General features: G+C 37.9%; 8 protein-coding genes across 8 annotated transcripts; 2 read left to right on the top strand and 6 right to left on the bottom strand.

Moving 5' to 3' along the window:
• Positions 1 to 423: 423 nt before the first annotated feature.
• BATDEDRAFT_24503 (thiamine transporter TPC1) lies at positions 424 to 2574 on the bottom strand (the record flags this gene model as incomplete). Its single annotated transcript, XM_006678408.1, has 6 exons — positions 424 to 670; positions 755 to 864; positions 927 to 1223; positions 2050 to 2163; positions 2251 to 2257; positions 2453 to 2574. 6 exons carry the CDS (start codon positions 2572 to 2574, stop codon positions 424 to 426), a joined length of 897 nt encoding a protein of 298 aa, XP_006678471.1.
• A 596-nt stretch (positions 2575 to 3170) lies between these two features.
• BATDEDRAFT_19447 (lysophosphatidylcholine acyltransferase) lies at positions 3171 to 4517 on the top strand (the record flags this gene model as incomplete). Its single annotated transcript, XM_006678318.1, has 3 exons — positions 3171 to 3743; positions 3833 to 4045; positions 4201 to 4517. The coding sequence occupies exons 1-3, from the start codon at positions 3611 to 3613 to the stop codon at positions 4515 to 4517; spliced, it is 663 nt and encodes a 220-aa protein (XP_006678381.1). The 5' UTR covers positions 3171 to 3610.
• Positions 4518 to 4682: 165 nt separating this feature from the next.
• Positions 4683 to 6585, bottom strand: BATDEDRAFT_19446 (phosphatidylinositol N-acetylglucosaminyltransferase SPT14; the record flags this gene model as incomplete). Its single annotated transcript, XM_006678317.1, has 8 exons — positions 4683 to 4893; positions 4980 to 5035; positions 5105 to 5229; positions 5309 to 5394; positions 5474 to 5556; positions 5634 to 5848; positions 5943 to 6058; positions 6131 to 6585. The coding sequence occupies 8 exons, from the start codon at positions 6583 to 6585 to the stop codon at positions 4683 to 4685; spliced, it is 1347 nt and encodes a 448-aa protein (XP_006678380.1).
• A 612-nt stretch (positions 6586 to 7197) lies between these two features.
• On the bottom strand, positions 7198 to 8625 carry BATDEDRAFT_33177 (uncharacterized protein). Its single transcript, XM_006678495.1, has 5 exons — positions 8519 to 8625; positions 8431 to 8448; positions 8011 to 8315; positions 7789 to 7951; positions 7198 to 7721 (listed from the first exon to the last, which is right to left on the bottom strand). The coding sequence occupies exons 1-5, from the start codon at positions 8583 to 8585 to the stop codon at positions 7264 to 7266; spliced, it is 1011 nt and encodes a 336-aa protein (XP_006678558.1). The 5' UTR covers positions 8586 to 8625; the 3' UTR covers positions 7198 to 7263.
• Positions 8626 to 9390: 765 nt separating this feature from the next.
• BATDEDRAFT_88378 (uncharacterized protein) lies at positions 9391 to 10901 on the bottom strand (the record flags this gene model as incomplete). The annotated part of the gene is made up of 4 exons (XM_006678593.1): positions 9391 to 10061; positions 10159 to 10314; positions 10387 to 10679; positions 10786 to 10901. The coding sequence occupies 4 exons, from the start codon at positions 10899 to 10901 to the stop codon at positions 9391 to 9393; spliced, it is 1236 nt and encodes a 411-aa protein (XP_006678656.1).
• A 279-nt stretch (positions 10902 to 11180) lies between these two features.
• On the bottom strand, positions 11181 to 11663 carry BATDEDRAFT_24498 (uncharacterized protein; the record flags this gene model as incomplete). Its single annotated transcript, XM_006678407.1, has 2 exons — positions 11181 to 11367; positions 11488 to 11663. The coding sequence occupies 2 exons, from the start codon at positions 11661 to 11663 to the stop codon at positions 11181 to 11183; spliced, it is 363 nt and encodes a 120-aa protein (XP_006678470.1).
• Positions 11664 to 11966: 303 nt separating this feature from the next.
• Positions 11967 to 12570, top strand: BATDEDRAFT_88230 (uncharacterized protein; the record flags this gene model as incomplete). Its single annotated transcript, XM_006678696.1, has 4 exons — positions 11967 to 12044; positions 12115 to 12155; positions 12246 to 12422; positions 12519 to 12570. The coding sequence occupies 4 exons, from the start codon at positions 11967 to 11969 to the stop codon at positions 12568 to 12570; spliced, it is 348 nt and encodes a 115-aa protein (XP_006678759.1).
• Positions 12571 to 13369: 799 nt separating this feature from the next.
• Positions 13370 to 13684, bottom strand: BATDEDRAFT_6620 (uncharacterized protein; the record flags this gene model as incomplete). Its single annotated transcript, XM_006678249.1, has 1 exon — positions 13370 to 13684. A coding segment is annotated over one exon (315 nt), but the record flags the coding sequence as incomplete, so codon positions are not given.
• Between the last annotated feature and the right edge of the window lie 1023 nt (positions 13685 to 14707).

Here is a 14707-nt window from a genome sequence, read left to right as displayed (position 1 = left end):
CTGCAAGTGACCAAAGCCTTTGATAAAACAGAAAACAAACCTTGATCGACAGAAGAACTGCAGCGAGAAGTGCTTGCTGGTTCATCTAGCTGATGGGCATCTGGCAGTTCATGTTGCTGGCCAAGACCAGCATCTTCCATTAAAGCAGTTTCAGCAATGTTCTGTATTTTAGAAGCGAATGAACCAATGCTGCCAGCCAGCTTATTGGCATCGACAGAGTTGAACCAAGACATGGCTGGCTCTACTCTGACAGCAATAGTTGGTTGATGGGTTAAGATCTTTATAGTAGTTTTGCATGGATTCTCGGCGTGGTTTCATTTCCCTTGACTCGGTCAATCCACGCTGATAATCATGACTATTGCCAATTAAATGTATGATTTTTATATATTGTATTTGGCATTCAACATCAAAAACATGGTTCATCTATGATTTAGATTGCTGCATCTCGTTGTACTGACTGAATGCCAATCTACATTCATTCACTACAAAGAATGTCACCGCTGATCCTGGTGCTGCCTTGGCTAGGCATGGCACAATGCCTTTATATAGTGCCAAAACACCTTCATGCTTGACTATCTGGCATGCTGTATGTACGATTCCACGATGATACCGAGGCACATTGTCAACCACGATCGCATTCCGCATCGGTCCTTGCACTTGGTATCGTTTCCTATAAATTACATTGATTTACTAAAAAGTGAGCAATGACAATACAAGATCTTGTCAATAAGATAATAATCAACGAATCGTGTACCGGATCACATCAAAAGGCATGACCACTACTTTGGTGACTACTCCTGCCATGGCACCACAAAATATCTCAGAGTATCCACTTGTCCATTTATAAACTGTAGGCGCTTTTGTCTAGGTAAATAATGAATGACATCAGTTTTAAATCTACTTTAAAACACGCACTTGTCACTTACTTCAAGATGCTTAAACAGCTTGACAAAAATCCGGTGTGATTCAAATATTAATCCCATTTGAGGAATAATTTGAACAAGAGTAGGTAGCATACCCCGATAAAATCCACTGATTCCTTCCTTGACAAAAATATTTTTAATCGCCTTGGTCAGACTTGGATAAAAATTGTTTCTTTGAACAGCAAATCGTGTTCGCAAGAGATCTAGCGGATATGTAGATACTGTCGATACACATCCTGAAATTGCACCTGCAATAAACGTATGTGCTTGTTGCGGTATATGAGTTGCTAAAAATGAATCCTATAAGGCAGACAGATTTGTGAATACACAAAGCTGAAACTTTCAAAAATGCACTACTACAATCAAACTGTAAGCAAATAAAATGTTTAAACCCAAGTACTCAACTTGTTTTTTGCTATTATTCAAAATCTCATGAAAAATAGCAAATTGAACTGCACCATATGCCAAGTACAAATATAACGCAGACAGATTTCCTTTCCACAACCCCTATACCAGTTTTAAAATATAAAGTGTTGGTCAGAATAACTTGCTTTTACAAATGTATCCACGTAAAATGGAATACTAAATAAAAGTGTCAATACATAAACAGCCAATCTACTAAATTTACTTGACAGTATTATGCTCTTTCAACCCTTTACTTGACTGGCATTTATCCTGATGATTGCCATCAAAACAACTGTTGTATTTCTGCACATTCAATCATTAGTTTCGTGAACTAGATTGTAAACGTGCCTGTGATTTTAAAATACACGAGTTTGATTGACAACACCAGTCCAGTACAACCCAACATCTGGATTGCAATGCATCAATCAAGTGATTGCGCAATGCATGGTTGTGACAAAAGTGGAGAAAGAACACGCTCAATACTATAATTGGATTGTATTGCATAATGATTGTTGTATTTGAACAAGAACGGATAATGCCAATGAAGCACTCGACATGTAGTAGAAAAGCAACACACATTCAACCATTGTGCACTACAAACCAAAATAGTGGCAATCAATGCAAGTGTTCCATTTTACGTGAATACGACTGCAAATATGATAGAATTCAAATAACATGCTAGAATTTGTAACATGAAGTGTAAACCTGTAAATATACTTACAAGAATTCCTTCTTCTTTGATAATCAGTCGGCCCGCTTGAAAAATACTTTGATATTTGGGCTTGTGATAATTAGAATGACCTTTTTCAAAAACTTTGGTTGTGGTAGTTTGCAGCTATATAGCGTACCAATAGCAAATACAAGTCATTCCATCCATAAGTATCAATGATGTATTCAGTATTTTGAAAATGATAACAATTACCTGTAATCTACATACAGTAAATATTCATTAGTATGATTGTAGAATTGAAAGTTTATAGATTAAAGAATTTGTATCAATGTAATGCCATTCGGCTAAATGGCAATGCAACAAACGATATTTTTCTTATTCAACAAGATTGTCGGCAGCAAATAAAAGTTTCAAGACATCAAACTGCAATGAATGGTCAAGAGAACAGTCTGACCTGATTTTGATTACATCTAATGGAGCAGTAGCAAAACGAGCCATAACACCTGATATGGCACCACTGATCGCATTTTGCGTTGGAGTGACATTCAAATCGATTTTGGCTGAAAGCAGCGACATTTTAGACAAGCGGTAGATAAAAAAGGTGTACTATATATTGCCAAGTGTACAATATTGGCAGCAATCAATATTATAGATGTTACGGTTGTATTCATGTAAAATGGATCATTAAATAAGGGTGCCAAAATATATAATAAGCAGCTAATCTCATGACGTGATTGGTGCTAATCTCTACTAGGTTCATTGGACATTGTCCTTTAATCTCCCTACATTCACTGTTCTTGTCATTTATACGATTGAACAAGTGTCCACATTTCTGTTTCAATGCATTCCACACCTGTTCAATCTCCGACTCTTTATTTAAACCGAGTATTGAGTGATTGGAATGAAAACATCTTTTTCTTGAATTAGATCGCGAACGTATCTTTAATTTTGAAATACATAGGTTTGTACAGACTTAAAAGCAGTACAAGACAGTATCTGGATTGAAATGAATGAATTGGGTGATCCTACAATGTATGACCATGTCAAAAGAGGATATGATCTCAGTTCAAACGCTCCATATTACGGGAGTCCGATTGTAATATAATACAAAACTATGCCAGCATTTTTATTTTATTAATTGAAACTAAACAAAACCATTTGAATATTATTTTGGATTTTCATGGTAATACCAGTTCATTGAGATTGTAAATACCCCATCAAGAGCATATACAGCTTTAATCACGTGTTTTCATGTGACAGTTAAATTTACTTTTGGAAATATCGACCCTGACTTGAAACATTGAATGTTTACAGCCAGTTTTTTGTTTTCCTTGTTGGTAAATAACCACATCATACTGCTTTGCCAAGATGAGAATGCTGCAGCCATTTCATCGGCATCAATTAGTATCGCCTTCTATTTCAACTCGCGTACTTTTGGGTATGCTTCACCTCGAATCATGCCCATTATTGCTACCAAACATCAAGATAATCTACTTTAAACAACACACTACTTTGTTATTCATAAACTCGACTCTATGCTCATGAGATTTGAAAAAAACTAAGAGATGCGTTATTGGGTTTTGATTTAGGCTTAGGAGGAGCAGTCAATAAGATGTGGTTAAAGTATTGTACTGCATTGTATGTTTACAATCAGCACTATTTAGAGCTTTCATTAGCACGAAAACATCAACCATTGATTTCAGCTTGCAATCATAGTGCAACGCTTGATGATCCAATATTATTCGGTAAGCTATTGCATCAAGGAATGGACTTGAATCCAAATCTTTAAATTTCTCAAATATAGACTAGATCCAACCTTACTCACGGTTTGTAGGTTTATTGCCATGGTCTACTCTTCTTGATGCAAAAAATATGAGATGGTCGCTCGGAGCCAAAGAAATCTGTTTTACAAATGCATTTACGTCTTGGTTTTTTACCGTGGGACAAGTGCTGCCAATTATTCGTGGCGATGGGATTTATCAACCTGCCATGAACCAAGCGGTAAACCTGCTTGACAATAATCGCTGGGTGCATATATTTCCTGAAGGTTGAAATATTTCAAAAATGGATCATTTTGAGTATTCTTTGAAGCCAAAGGTTGAATTAGATCTGTAAACTAACTCCTGTTTACATCATTGAAATATTCCACGTATATGTATTATTGGACATGTCAATCCATCTATCTTTATACAACTCTGTCAGGCCGAGTCAACCAAGCCGAAACAATGCTCAGATTCAAATGGGGAATCGCCCGTTTGGTTATGGATTCCAAAACTCCACCATTGGTTCTCCCCTTTTATCACACTGGCATGCAACACATGGTTCCTCTTTCACAGCACTACCCAAATCCAATGAAAAAGATTGTCCTTGCGTTTGGTAAACCGATTGATTTTCGCAGCTATTCTTTCGAAAAATCCATCACAAATGAGGAGCAGCGGATACGCATTACGAAACGAATTCAGGATGAGGTGGAGCGGTTGAAATTATTTGTTGATCAAAGTCTTGATGTGGCGAAATGAGCTAGCAGCGAGTACGCTTGATGGAATGAACTTCCTAGTGTGGGAATGGCATTGAAGCGCTGATTAATATAAATACCATTTATAGTGTGATTGTCGTGTATTGGCAATCAAGAAACACAATACTATTTTTATGCAGTGTTGGGGGAGATACAAATGCTACTGCATTCAAACCATCGATTCAAAGTATTTTGAATTCATATGCATCACAGTGGTAAACAATCTAGACACTACCTCGTGAAATAGTTCCTGATTAAACAATGGCGCCAGGTCAATCGTCTCCCTTGGCACGAGCCATTCTAAAAGCAGCCAGAGCAGATAATTGACTGCTACGATCATAGCAGATAATTTTCCTGCAAACAAACCACATTCGTTGTATCTAATCAATCATTAAAGCAGGTAAATAACAGCCTAATAGTTGATACATTTGCTATGTTTTGAAAAAATAAACACTATTTTGCCAACCTTTGCAAACGTTCTGCCAGCGATATGGAGTTGCCTTCCATAACATTTTTATACACCTATTCGTAAAGTAAAAATTAATGCAATCTTGAAAGATTCAAACTAAATTAAACAATAAGCAAATCTACCTCTTCAGTTCGACCTGCAACATTGCTCCAATTATACATTTGAGATACTCGACAATGGAGTTCAAACGGGTCGATCCGATCAAGCTTAATATAGTCAATAGCTTCACGGACTCTTTGCACAAGTTCTAGATACCCAATATAAAATCAGTACTACTGTGTAAACCCTAAAAAATACCGAGGCTTGGTACCATCAGTGCTACTTGCCGTTTTCGTTTGGACTTGAAAATATGATCATGTCATCAGGCAAAACCTCTGGTACGCCACCAACCTTTGTACTTACAACTAATAACCTATTCAATATGATATATAGTGTCAATCAGACAATAGAACCCAACATATACCAATAAAAGTCATCATTGATAGACCTACCCACACGAAGCGGCTTCGACAATAGCAATACAAAAAGCTTCAGTCAGAGATGTATTTAAAAAAATATGGCCCTGTACCAAAAACTAGGCACCAAAAGTATGGCATGTCAGCATATTCGTATCTACACAACTAATCACATTAAAATCACGGAAACATTTACATTACGAATGTCACAATGGTTGATCGCCCCTAACATTTGAACACGGTCCTGTAACTCGTATTTTTCACGCATCTGTTCCAGCTCTATGCGCTTTGGTCCATCACCACCAATAAGAAACTGAACATGAGGAAACTCGGCACATATCACTGGGATAACTGACACGAGTAAATCAACACCCTTTCTGTACACAAGTCTGCTGGCTACAATAATTGTTACTGATATACAAGTATAGTGTTGAATGCTAAAGTTAGTGAAATACACTAAAAGAGAATGAAACCAGACTACCAACGACAAGTAAAAATAAGCTACTTTTTGATTTATCTCGTTTGGTGGGATCAGGAGTAAATTCGGCACACACGACAGCATTTGGAATTACAGAAACATTGATTGGATTAAGTGATGCTCTCAAAACTGTGTTTTCTTTACTACCTCCAAAATAAGTTAGATGTAGTATACGCATCACAAAACAAGGACATTATGCATGCACAAATAGCTACCTTGTATGAGATACACATACGACATGATCAATGTCAGATAGAGTAAATTTGAGCAGTTTGTTGGTAAGGATACTGCTTGTATCCTCGAACCCAAACAACGAGTGATCAGTAAATACTGCACGTAGTCCCATAGTTCTAGCATGTAGAATAGCTTCATGACACATGGCAGAGAATGCCTGATGACCATGTACAATATCAATTGCCTCGCGAATGGCAATATAACGAAACAAGGGCAGAGAAGAGTAGATGGTTGGCAGAGAAACTTGATCGACAACTAGCCAAAGAGGAACATAATAGACTTTTGCACCAGAAGAAAGATATCTGATACCAACTCGGTCAGAGTAGGCGTGAGTGAGAATAATCACTCGATGGCCACGACGAATTAAACGTTGAGAAAGATGATAGATATGGCCTTCAACTCCACCCATGTTTGGATAAAAAAAATCAGATACCATACTATATTGTGTAAAACGGTAATATATTTAGTAAGCATCAAGAGTTTTGCAGTTGTAAATCTAACTTGAACTATGCTATACCAGATATTAAGCCGCTCATTTACAGGCAGCAAACCACTTTCTCCTTCAGAAACAGCATCTGATGTTTTAAACAAAGATTCGATATTAGAAGTAGTGGGTGCTAATGAAGCAGACTGATGAGTTTTACTCGAATTGGAACTAGTTGCGAACATTAATGTGTCCAATTCACAATAAATGCAATATCTAAAACCAACAACCAAGTTGAACTTGAATATCAAATTTGATTATGATTTTGCCATTTAATTTGCATTTATCAAGCAAATTGAATGGCATATAAACTTGTCTTTTAGTCGAAATTGGAGTTTTGATCCAAGAGTTATTTTATTGCTGGATATGTTCTAATTCATCAGCAATACTGTTATCAAACCATTTCAATTGATCTTCAAAGTAGTGCATTTTTAGTATACATGATGCATGTCATACTCAACAATTCATGGCCCAATGTATTCAACAAAAAGCAGTGAATGAGCAATGTTTATGGTTGAAATAGAAACCAGCCAAACCCCTAAAGCTGTGCATGTCCTTTGTAATCTGCTTTATATAACCATATGTATATATTTGTTGTGAAAAGAGCCACAGATGGCAATGCCAATAAGCTCAAATGTAAAAAACCAGCATAGATGATATCAACAACAATGTAGCTAGCGACCATCTCAAATCTCCAGTCCGAGAACATGCACCAGACACGGTGGGTTTGGCAGGACCTACAAAAAACACTCCCGACTCGACCATTGGATTGGCAGAAGTGATGTTTTGCACAACACCATTCACTACAAACACGCCAGTCACTCGCAGTTTAAACCGTTTGTTTCTTAGCGCCTTGTCAATGCTCCAGACTGTAAAGTTTAAAGGGCGACCAGCTCCAAGCAATTTATCGCCAGTGTTTGGAGGCATGGATTCCATCAATCGTGCAGCCAAAAGTCCATCAGATGTGAGTAGATCCAGATGGAAAAAGTCTGGGACCAGGTTGGTTTGTAACATTTCCCAGCGGACCCTGTAATCTGCATTCGCTAGCCAATATGATCCATCAAGAGGACTCCATAGCTGCATTTGTGCTATTATAAAAATAGTCAGTGGTTTGAACATAAACCCAGACTTTAGTAAATAAACCTTGTTACATACCCATGGTAGGTAAAGGATTGGTGTTTTGGATAGAAAAGAATTGAGACTGTCCACGAACCAAGTTTCCGTTGGCATCGATCGCAGATAGCGATAGAGCATAATAGTCGGAAGGAAATCTAGAAAGATTGGTGATGGTGACTTGTCGAGCATTGCCAGCCAAAGCCTAATGTTATGATCATGGGTTAGAGCAAGTTGATTGACAAGCTTCAATGCAAGACTTACAGCAGAATTAACAACGGTAGGAAGCAGATCAGTAGAGGTGGAGTTGGAGCCTAAGCCTCTGCGAAGGGTGAGAGTCTGCAGACCAGTAGGAAAGACTCCACCCAAATTGATATTAACAGGCTGGCCCTTTGAATCTCTACATGAGCCCTGAATCGGAGAAAGGGAGCCACCAACAACAGACTTTCCGGTAGAATCAATAGCACCAGCACAGGTATCAGTAGTCCAGCTTAAGGTGATGGATGGAGTTTGTACAGAAACAGGACCCAGAGGAGGAAAGTTGACTGCTGTAACTAGAAATGAAAATGCTATTATTGTAGCAATAGTGAGTGATGTGCTTGTGTAGTTTGATCATTTGCAAGTGCATTACAGGGCTGCTAAAGTTGCAATAAAACAATCTAGTAGAAACAACTGAATACTTACTCTGGGCAGCAGGAGTGGCTATAGAAATGCAGTGGATGGTTAGCACCAGCAAGTATCTTGAATGCATGCAATAGAAACAGTAGGTTACCTGACAAGACAAGAACCGGAAGAATAGATAGTAAAAGTAGCTTTACAAACAAAAGTAGTGCGCTCATAGTACGAATATATATAATCTATGATGATAACAAGTTCAAGTAGAAGATTCCAATGGCAATGTCAAGAATGTCAAATAACAATTTCTAGCAAGTTAGCTCAGCGCCACAGTTATCTTGAATTGGCTTCTGATTTTGTTCTTACTCCGCCATCACAGCTGGTGATAAAATGCATGAGAATAAATCAAAAAATTATCATCACGATCAGTGTTGCTGTTGGAAAGAATTTACGTAAACTCGACCACTTTTGTGATGAGTTTATTGCTTGATGTTTTACGAATATCGACAGATTATTGGTTTGAATGACAAGATCATCTATCATGTCTTGTAGCACAGCAACAGTCTAACCTGTCGATACAATCAGTTGCTAAATAACCCGCTGATTCAAACATAAACAACATCACTCCTTTGGTCTTGTTCTGACACGATCTTCAGCATCCCATCTATACAGTCTACATTAACTTGAAGCAACCGTGCAATTTACAAATCGAAAATTCGTTTTCAAAATGCTGCAACAATAACCTGCTCAATGCCATCAGAATGTTATCAAAAATGGCAAAATCGAGTTGTTCAAATATAAATAAATAGTTGTATCCATTCTCATCACTTTTGTTGCTACTACAATTTATTCTGCTCCGAGCTGATTGAATATTTAGTTGTTGCTTGAATAAACTCAACTCCACAGCTTCCATCCAACTCTTTCTGTTCATTTCTCCGACACACTTGATTGCTCAATATGTCACTGCTGTATTTTGGAACTAACCTGCATCAGTTACAGCAATCTTTATCACTTTTGCCAGTTCTTGGTCTATTTCTTACTGGCAGAGGATAACTGGCCAAGTCGTTTACGGGAGCTTTCGCGTCCATCTCTATCTGCACCTTCCTTGCCGACCAAATGTGCACTTGAAGCTATATGGGAAGCGGCTACAGGAAATGCGGATTGTTTTGTCGCACCAGTGTGCTTTTCTTTTGATAAGCGATACTCTTCTCTAGCAACCATTGCACTGTGCACACGATCAATCCGAGATGCCATGTCCCCCAATTGCAAATCCATCTTGCCCATCAATGATTGTTCTAGCTCTTTAAACATATCTGTAATATTTGTCGTAATGGCTTGAACAATATTTGATCTAGATATTACCATGGCAGCGTTATCGCTGTTGGGCTGAGACACAATGGCTGCATTTGACTTGGCCATTGGAGTTTGCATAGTGACGGTATGAAGTGTAGAGTGGCTTGCACGATGCAATAAAGTATGATTAGTGTCTGAACTCGTATAGGCTTGAAGTAATCGTGATGAATCTTTTGATCGCGTTGTTTGAGCAACTACTGGGCCTATACTCTGTTCAAGTTTGGCATTCGATGAACCTAGCAGTCCAATAGATTTGGATGCTGTCATGGTAATTGTTGGGTGTGAGAATGTAGTCTCATTTTTGCTTTTCAAATCAGCTCCTAACCATTTATCGTCTGCCAAATGGTCTGTAATTCAATGATAGTCGAGTTGAATCATTCGTATTAGTGATGTGTAACCAACTATTAAAATGCTTGCACGATTCACCAAGCTGAACCCACTCACCATTTTCTGATTCTTGCTGAGCATGTTGTGCATGTTGTGCAGTTGCATTGAACACAATAATTGGAACATCACGGAATATTGTATCCACGCTTGGTATGGTAATAGTTGTATGGGATAGCTCCGCAAACGGTGCAGCCAATGCTTGTTCCGCCTCAGCTACAGCAATTCTAGTTAATTGTTGGATCCAACAATTTTAGACACAATTTACAACTACTATTCAAACCTTACATTGTTGTTTCAACAAATATGCTACACGTTCGGTATCTGCTTTGAGTTTGATGTCAGCAATCGCTTGAAGACGTGCTGCTTCAATTGCTTCAGCTTTTGCTACTTGTGCCAATACTGCCTGCTCTTCCTCAAAACGACACACTTCATCCCACTTATCAGCTGGAACACCCTGTGATAACGGAAGAAATGGCAAAGGATCAGGCACCAACTCGATGACTTTACGCACTTTTTGGATCATCACATTTTGTGAAGTCGTGAACGTGCATGCAATCAATCGCACATGTTGAACGTATCTAATTCCCATTGGTTTCCACAAAAAATGCAATGTGAATTCAGTTTGCATTTTAGAGTGGATCTAAACCTTGGATTATGAATGTTGGAAATTGACTTGAAACATACCCTGATACAATGTACTCAACTAGAAGCTTTGTTTCATATGCTGAAAATACTTGCTTGTTTTTAAATACACCAAACTTTTGGATATTTTCCTGAAAAATGTCAATGCATTTTGTCATATCTGTCCTGTATGCTTTTTTGAGATCTATAGTCAAATAAATTCAGGACAACGTAAACTGAAAGTTGCTGTTTTAGTGGTGGTAAAAGTCTATTGACTTACTGATATGTTGATGATGCGATGTTTTGAATATCGTAAGCCATATGGCACATTGAACAGGTGTTAGTCCTAAACGATGAACAAAAGTAAACATCCAAAAACATTCGCAAGTATTTAGTCAAAGACTGCCATTGGAACAAGCTGCAGTGCATGGATAATTTAAACTTGATAAAAAAGGATATCATGCCGCTTCGAGTAAGTACTGGGCCAGTATGGTTTCATGCATTTGCAAATCTTCGGCATGGCGGTCATACGTGATGCTCTTTAACTCGAGCATAGCCGATGTAGACTTAAAAGTTGGATTAAATCTGGCTGTATCTAATGCCAACAGAGCCTGTGAAAGATCAAAGTAGACCTTGACACAATGTCTAGTATATCCCAAATATATGCATTCATACAAATATCGTTAACTGAATCTGCATTTCAAATCGATTCAGAAAATGACGTTCATGTATATCCACTAAAGATAAGCTCAATTTAAACGTTACCCAGCCAAATCCATATCTTGAGCGTCAATAGCAGTCATCAGCGTAACACACTCGTCAGGCTGCACGACCAAATGCTGAAACTCTTGTTTTACTTCAGACCTCAACACAACTACTGCAGGAGGCTTATCATCGTCTAGTTCACGATGGTCTTTGATATCTTGAGGCGTGCTTAACATGCTTCGTACAGACGGAGTAGAGCATATGGCTGCAGGTTTTTGTCGATGCGACTGTACAAAGTGTCAGCTGTCTTTTTATACAAAGCCAAATAAAATCAGACTGTTTGGATTTAATACCTGACTGTGTGATAATGCATCTTGGATACGTGGTGGCATAGTTAAAATCAAGATATTAGCAAAAATCGCGGGCTCAATATAGGAAAGACTGCAGGCTTCATTATCTTGTCTATTACAGCCATCCTCACGTAAAATGAAACACTAAATAAAGTGCCAAAATATTGGGCTTTATCTTGGAATACAACTATGAATTTCACGCCCTCCAAACTGCACAAGAGCTCTGTTAGCATTCACGCCGAGAATCAATCATATCGTCGTATCAAGGTAAGCTTTTTTCTGAAATGGCATGCCTATAATTATACAAGCTAAAATACTATTGAATGGGATGATATAGAATGAGAACCGACTGCAAATGCAATGTCAGATAGAGCGACAGTAAGCTTTTAGTCCTGTCAACTTAATTCAACACTTTATTTGGCTTACTATGTACTACGATTCATTATGTTTCATTCAAATATGCAATAGAAACACAATGGCGGCATTTGTATCAAAGTGGCAAGATCAAGCGTCAAACATCACCTGGAAGACCAACTTGAAAAAAATGAAGGACGCAACTGCCGAGGAAATCGCGTTGGCAAATAGAGAGTTTCTATCATTGCGCCAAAAAGAGTTATGCCAACTTTTAAAAGACGATAAAGCAAGGTAAAGTGATGGTGTTTTGCCAATGTTTAAACAATCATAAACACTTGTAGATGTAGTTTTGAACTAATATAATCAATATGATGGTTTGGTATATAGATATGAAAAGGAGCTTCAATTACAGCCGTATCCACGTAAAATAGAATACTAAATAAAAGTGTCAATACATAAACAGCCAATCTCTACTAAATTTACTCGACAGTATTATGCTCTTTCAACCCTTTACTTGATTGGCATTTCTCCTGATGATTGCCATCAAAACAACTGTTGTATTTCTGCACATTCAATCATTAGTTTCTTGAACTAGATTGTAAACGTGCCTGTGATTTTACAATACACGAGTTTGATTGACAACACCAGTCCAGTACAACCCAACATCTGGACTGCAATGCACCAATCGAGTGATTGTGCAATGCATGGTTGTGACAAAAGTGGAGAAAGAACACGCTCAATACTATAATTGGATTGTATTGCATAATGATCGTTGTTTGAACAAGAACGGATAATGCCAATGAAGCACTCGACATGTAGTAGAAAAGCAACACACATTCAACCATTGTGCATTACAAACCAAAATAGAGGTGATCAATGCAAGTGTTCCATTTTACGTGAATGACTGCAAAGGATCCGAGCTTTATTACAATATAATTTGAAAAGCAATACTATTTAATCTCGTTGGTGCACTGTTTTTGAATTTAATCTCATGGTTGGATGAATAATATGCTTTAAAAATTGACTATTTTCCTGACTGTTTTTACAGGAGGTTTAGATTTGACAGCAATAACAGGCATGGAGTTCATGCCAGATGCATTAGCTGAAGTATGTCCGCCTGTTTGCTTTCCATTTTGCTCAATTTTGTGAAAGGCGACAAATACATCATCGTCATCTCCGCCTTGTGATAGATCCACAGTTCCAAGTGCTATGACGCCAGCCTCTTGTTGAGCCGGTTTACAATCCTTGGCAAGATGTCGCACAGATCCACAAAATCTGCAGCTGCCACCATTAGGGTACATTCCTTTTGTATTTTCAGGACATTGCCCAGCAAGATGCCCAGATTGCTTGCAAATGAAACATTTTGCAAATGGAAAGGGATTGGACGAGTTTTTCTTTTTCGGGCACGCGGAAAGTGAATGGTCAATAGATCCACAACGATAGCAGATACTTCCGGCAGGTGAACCTTCAACAAGTTCGAGCTCTGCTGCTGCTGCCATTTGGTTACGGGGACATGATCGAATCGAATGACCTTTTTGTCTACAAAGAAAGCATTGCTAAATGTGATGAAAGGTTTAGTTTAGAATGGTAATGCTAGGATAATAGAAATTAGAGCACTAGATATCAAGATATTTTTAGATGTATCCACGTAAAATAGAATACTAAATAAAAGTGTCAATACATAAACAGTCAATCTCTACTAAATTTACTCGACAGTATTATGCTCTTTCAACCCTTTACTTGACTGGCATTTATCCTGATGATTGCCATCAAAACAACTGTTGTATTTCTGCACATTCAATCATTAGTTTCGTGAACTAGATTGTAAACGTGCCTGTGATTTTAAAATACACGAGTTTGATTGACAACACCAGTCCAGTACAACCCAACATCTGGATTGCAATGCATCAATCAAGTGATTGCGCAATGCATGGTTGTGACAAAAGTGGAGAAGGAACACGCTCAATACTATAATTGGATTGTATTGCATAATGATCGTTGTTTGAACAAGAACGGATAATGCCAATGAAGCACTCGACATGTAGTAGAAAAGCAACACACATTCAACCATTGTGCATTACAAACCAAAATAGAGGTGATCAATGCAAGTGTTCCATTTTACGTGAATACAACTGTAAATATGACAGAATTCAAATAAATTACCATTTTGCGCTCCTTCAACTTTTCTTGGCGGGATCGTCGCTTCAAAGCCTGTCTTTCTAATTCATTTAAAGTAAGATTAGTCAAAGGTTTAGTTTTATAGCTTGATAAAGCAATCGACTCAAACATTTGCCAAATTCAAGATTACAAAATAATTAAATAGGCTGATACCTGTTTTAGACAATGGATTTTCCGAGTGATTTGAATTTTCATGGCTAGTAGAATCAGACTGTTTGTTGTCTTGAGGTTTAGTGCAATCGACTGAATGGCTGATACTATCTGTCTTGTCTAGAGGAGTATTTTGAGTAGAATTCAGTTGTTTTGACCTATGTCGCATTTTCTTTTGTTTCTTGACTGGCGTTGCATCAGTAAAAGCTTCTTCAGCAGCAACGGTCGAGTCAATTCCCAAATCAACA

Source organism: Batrachochytrium dendrobatidis (assembly GCF_000203795.2).
Source record: "Batrachochytrium dendrobatidis JAM81 unplaced genomic scaffold BATDEscaffold_5, whole genome shotgun sequence".
Taxonomy (NCBI): Eukaryota; Fungi; Chytridiomycota; class Chytridiomycetes; order Rhizophydiales; genus Batrachochytrium; species Batrachochytrium dendrobatidis.
This window is presented reverse-complemented; position numbering and strand designations above follow the sequence as displayed.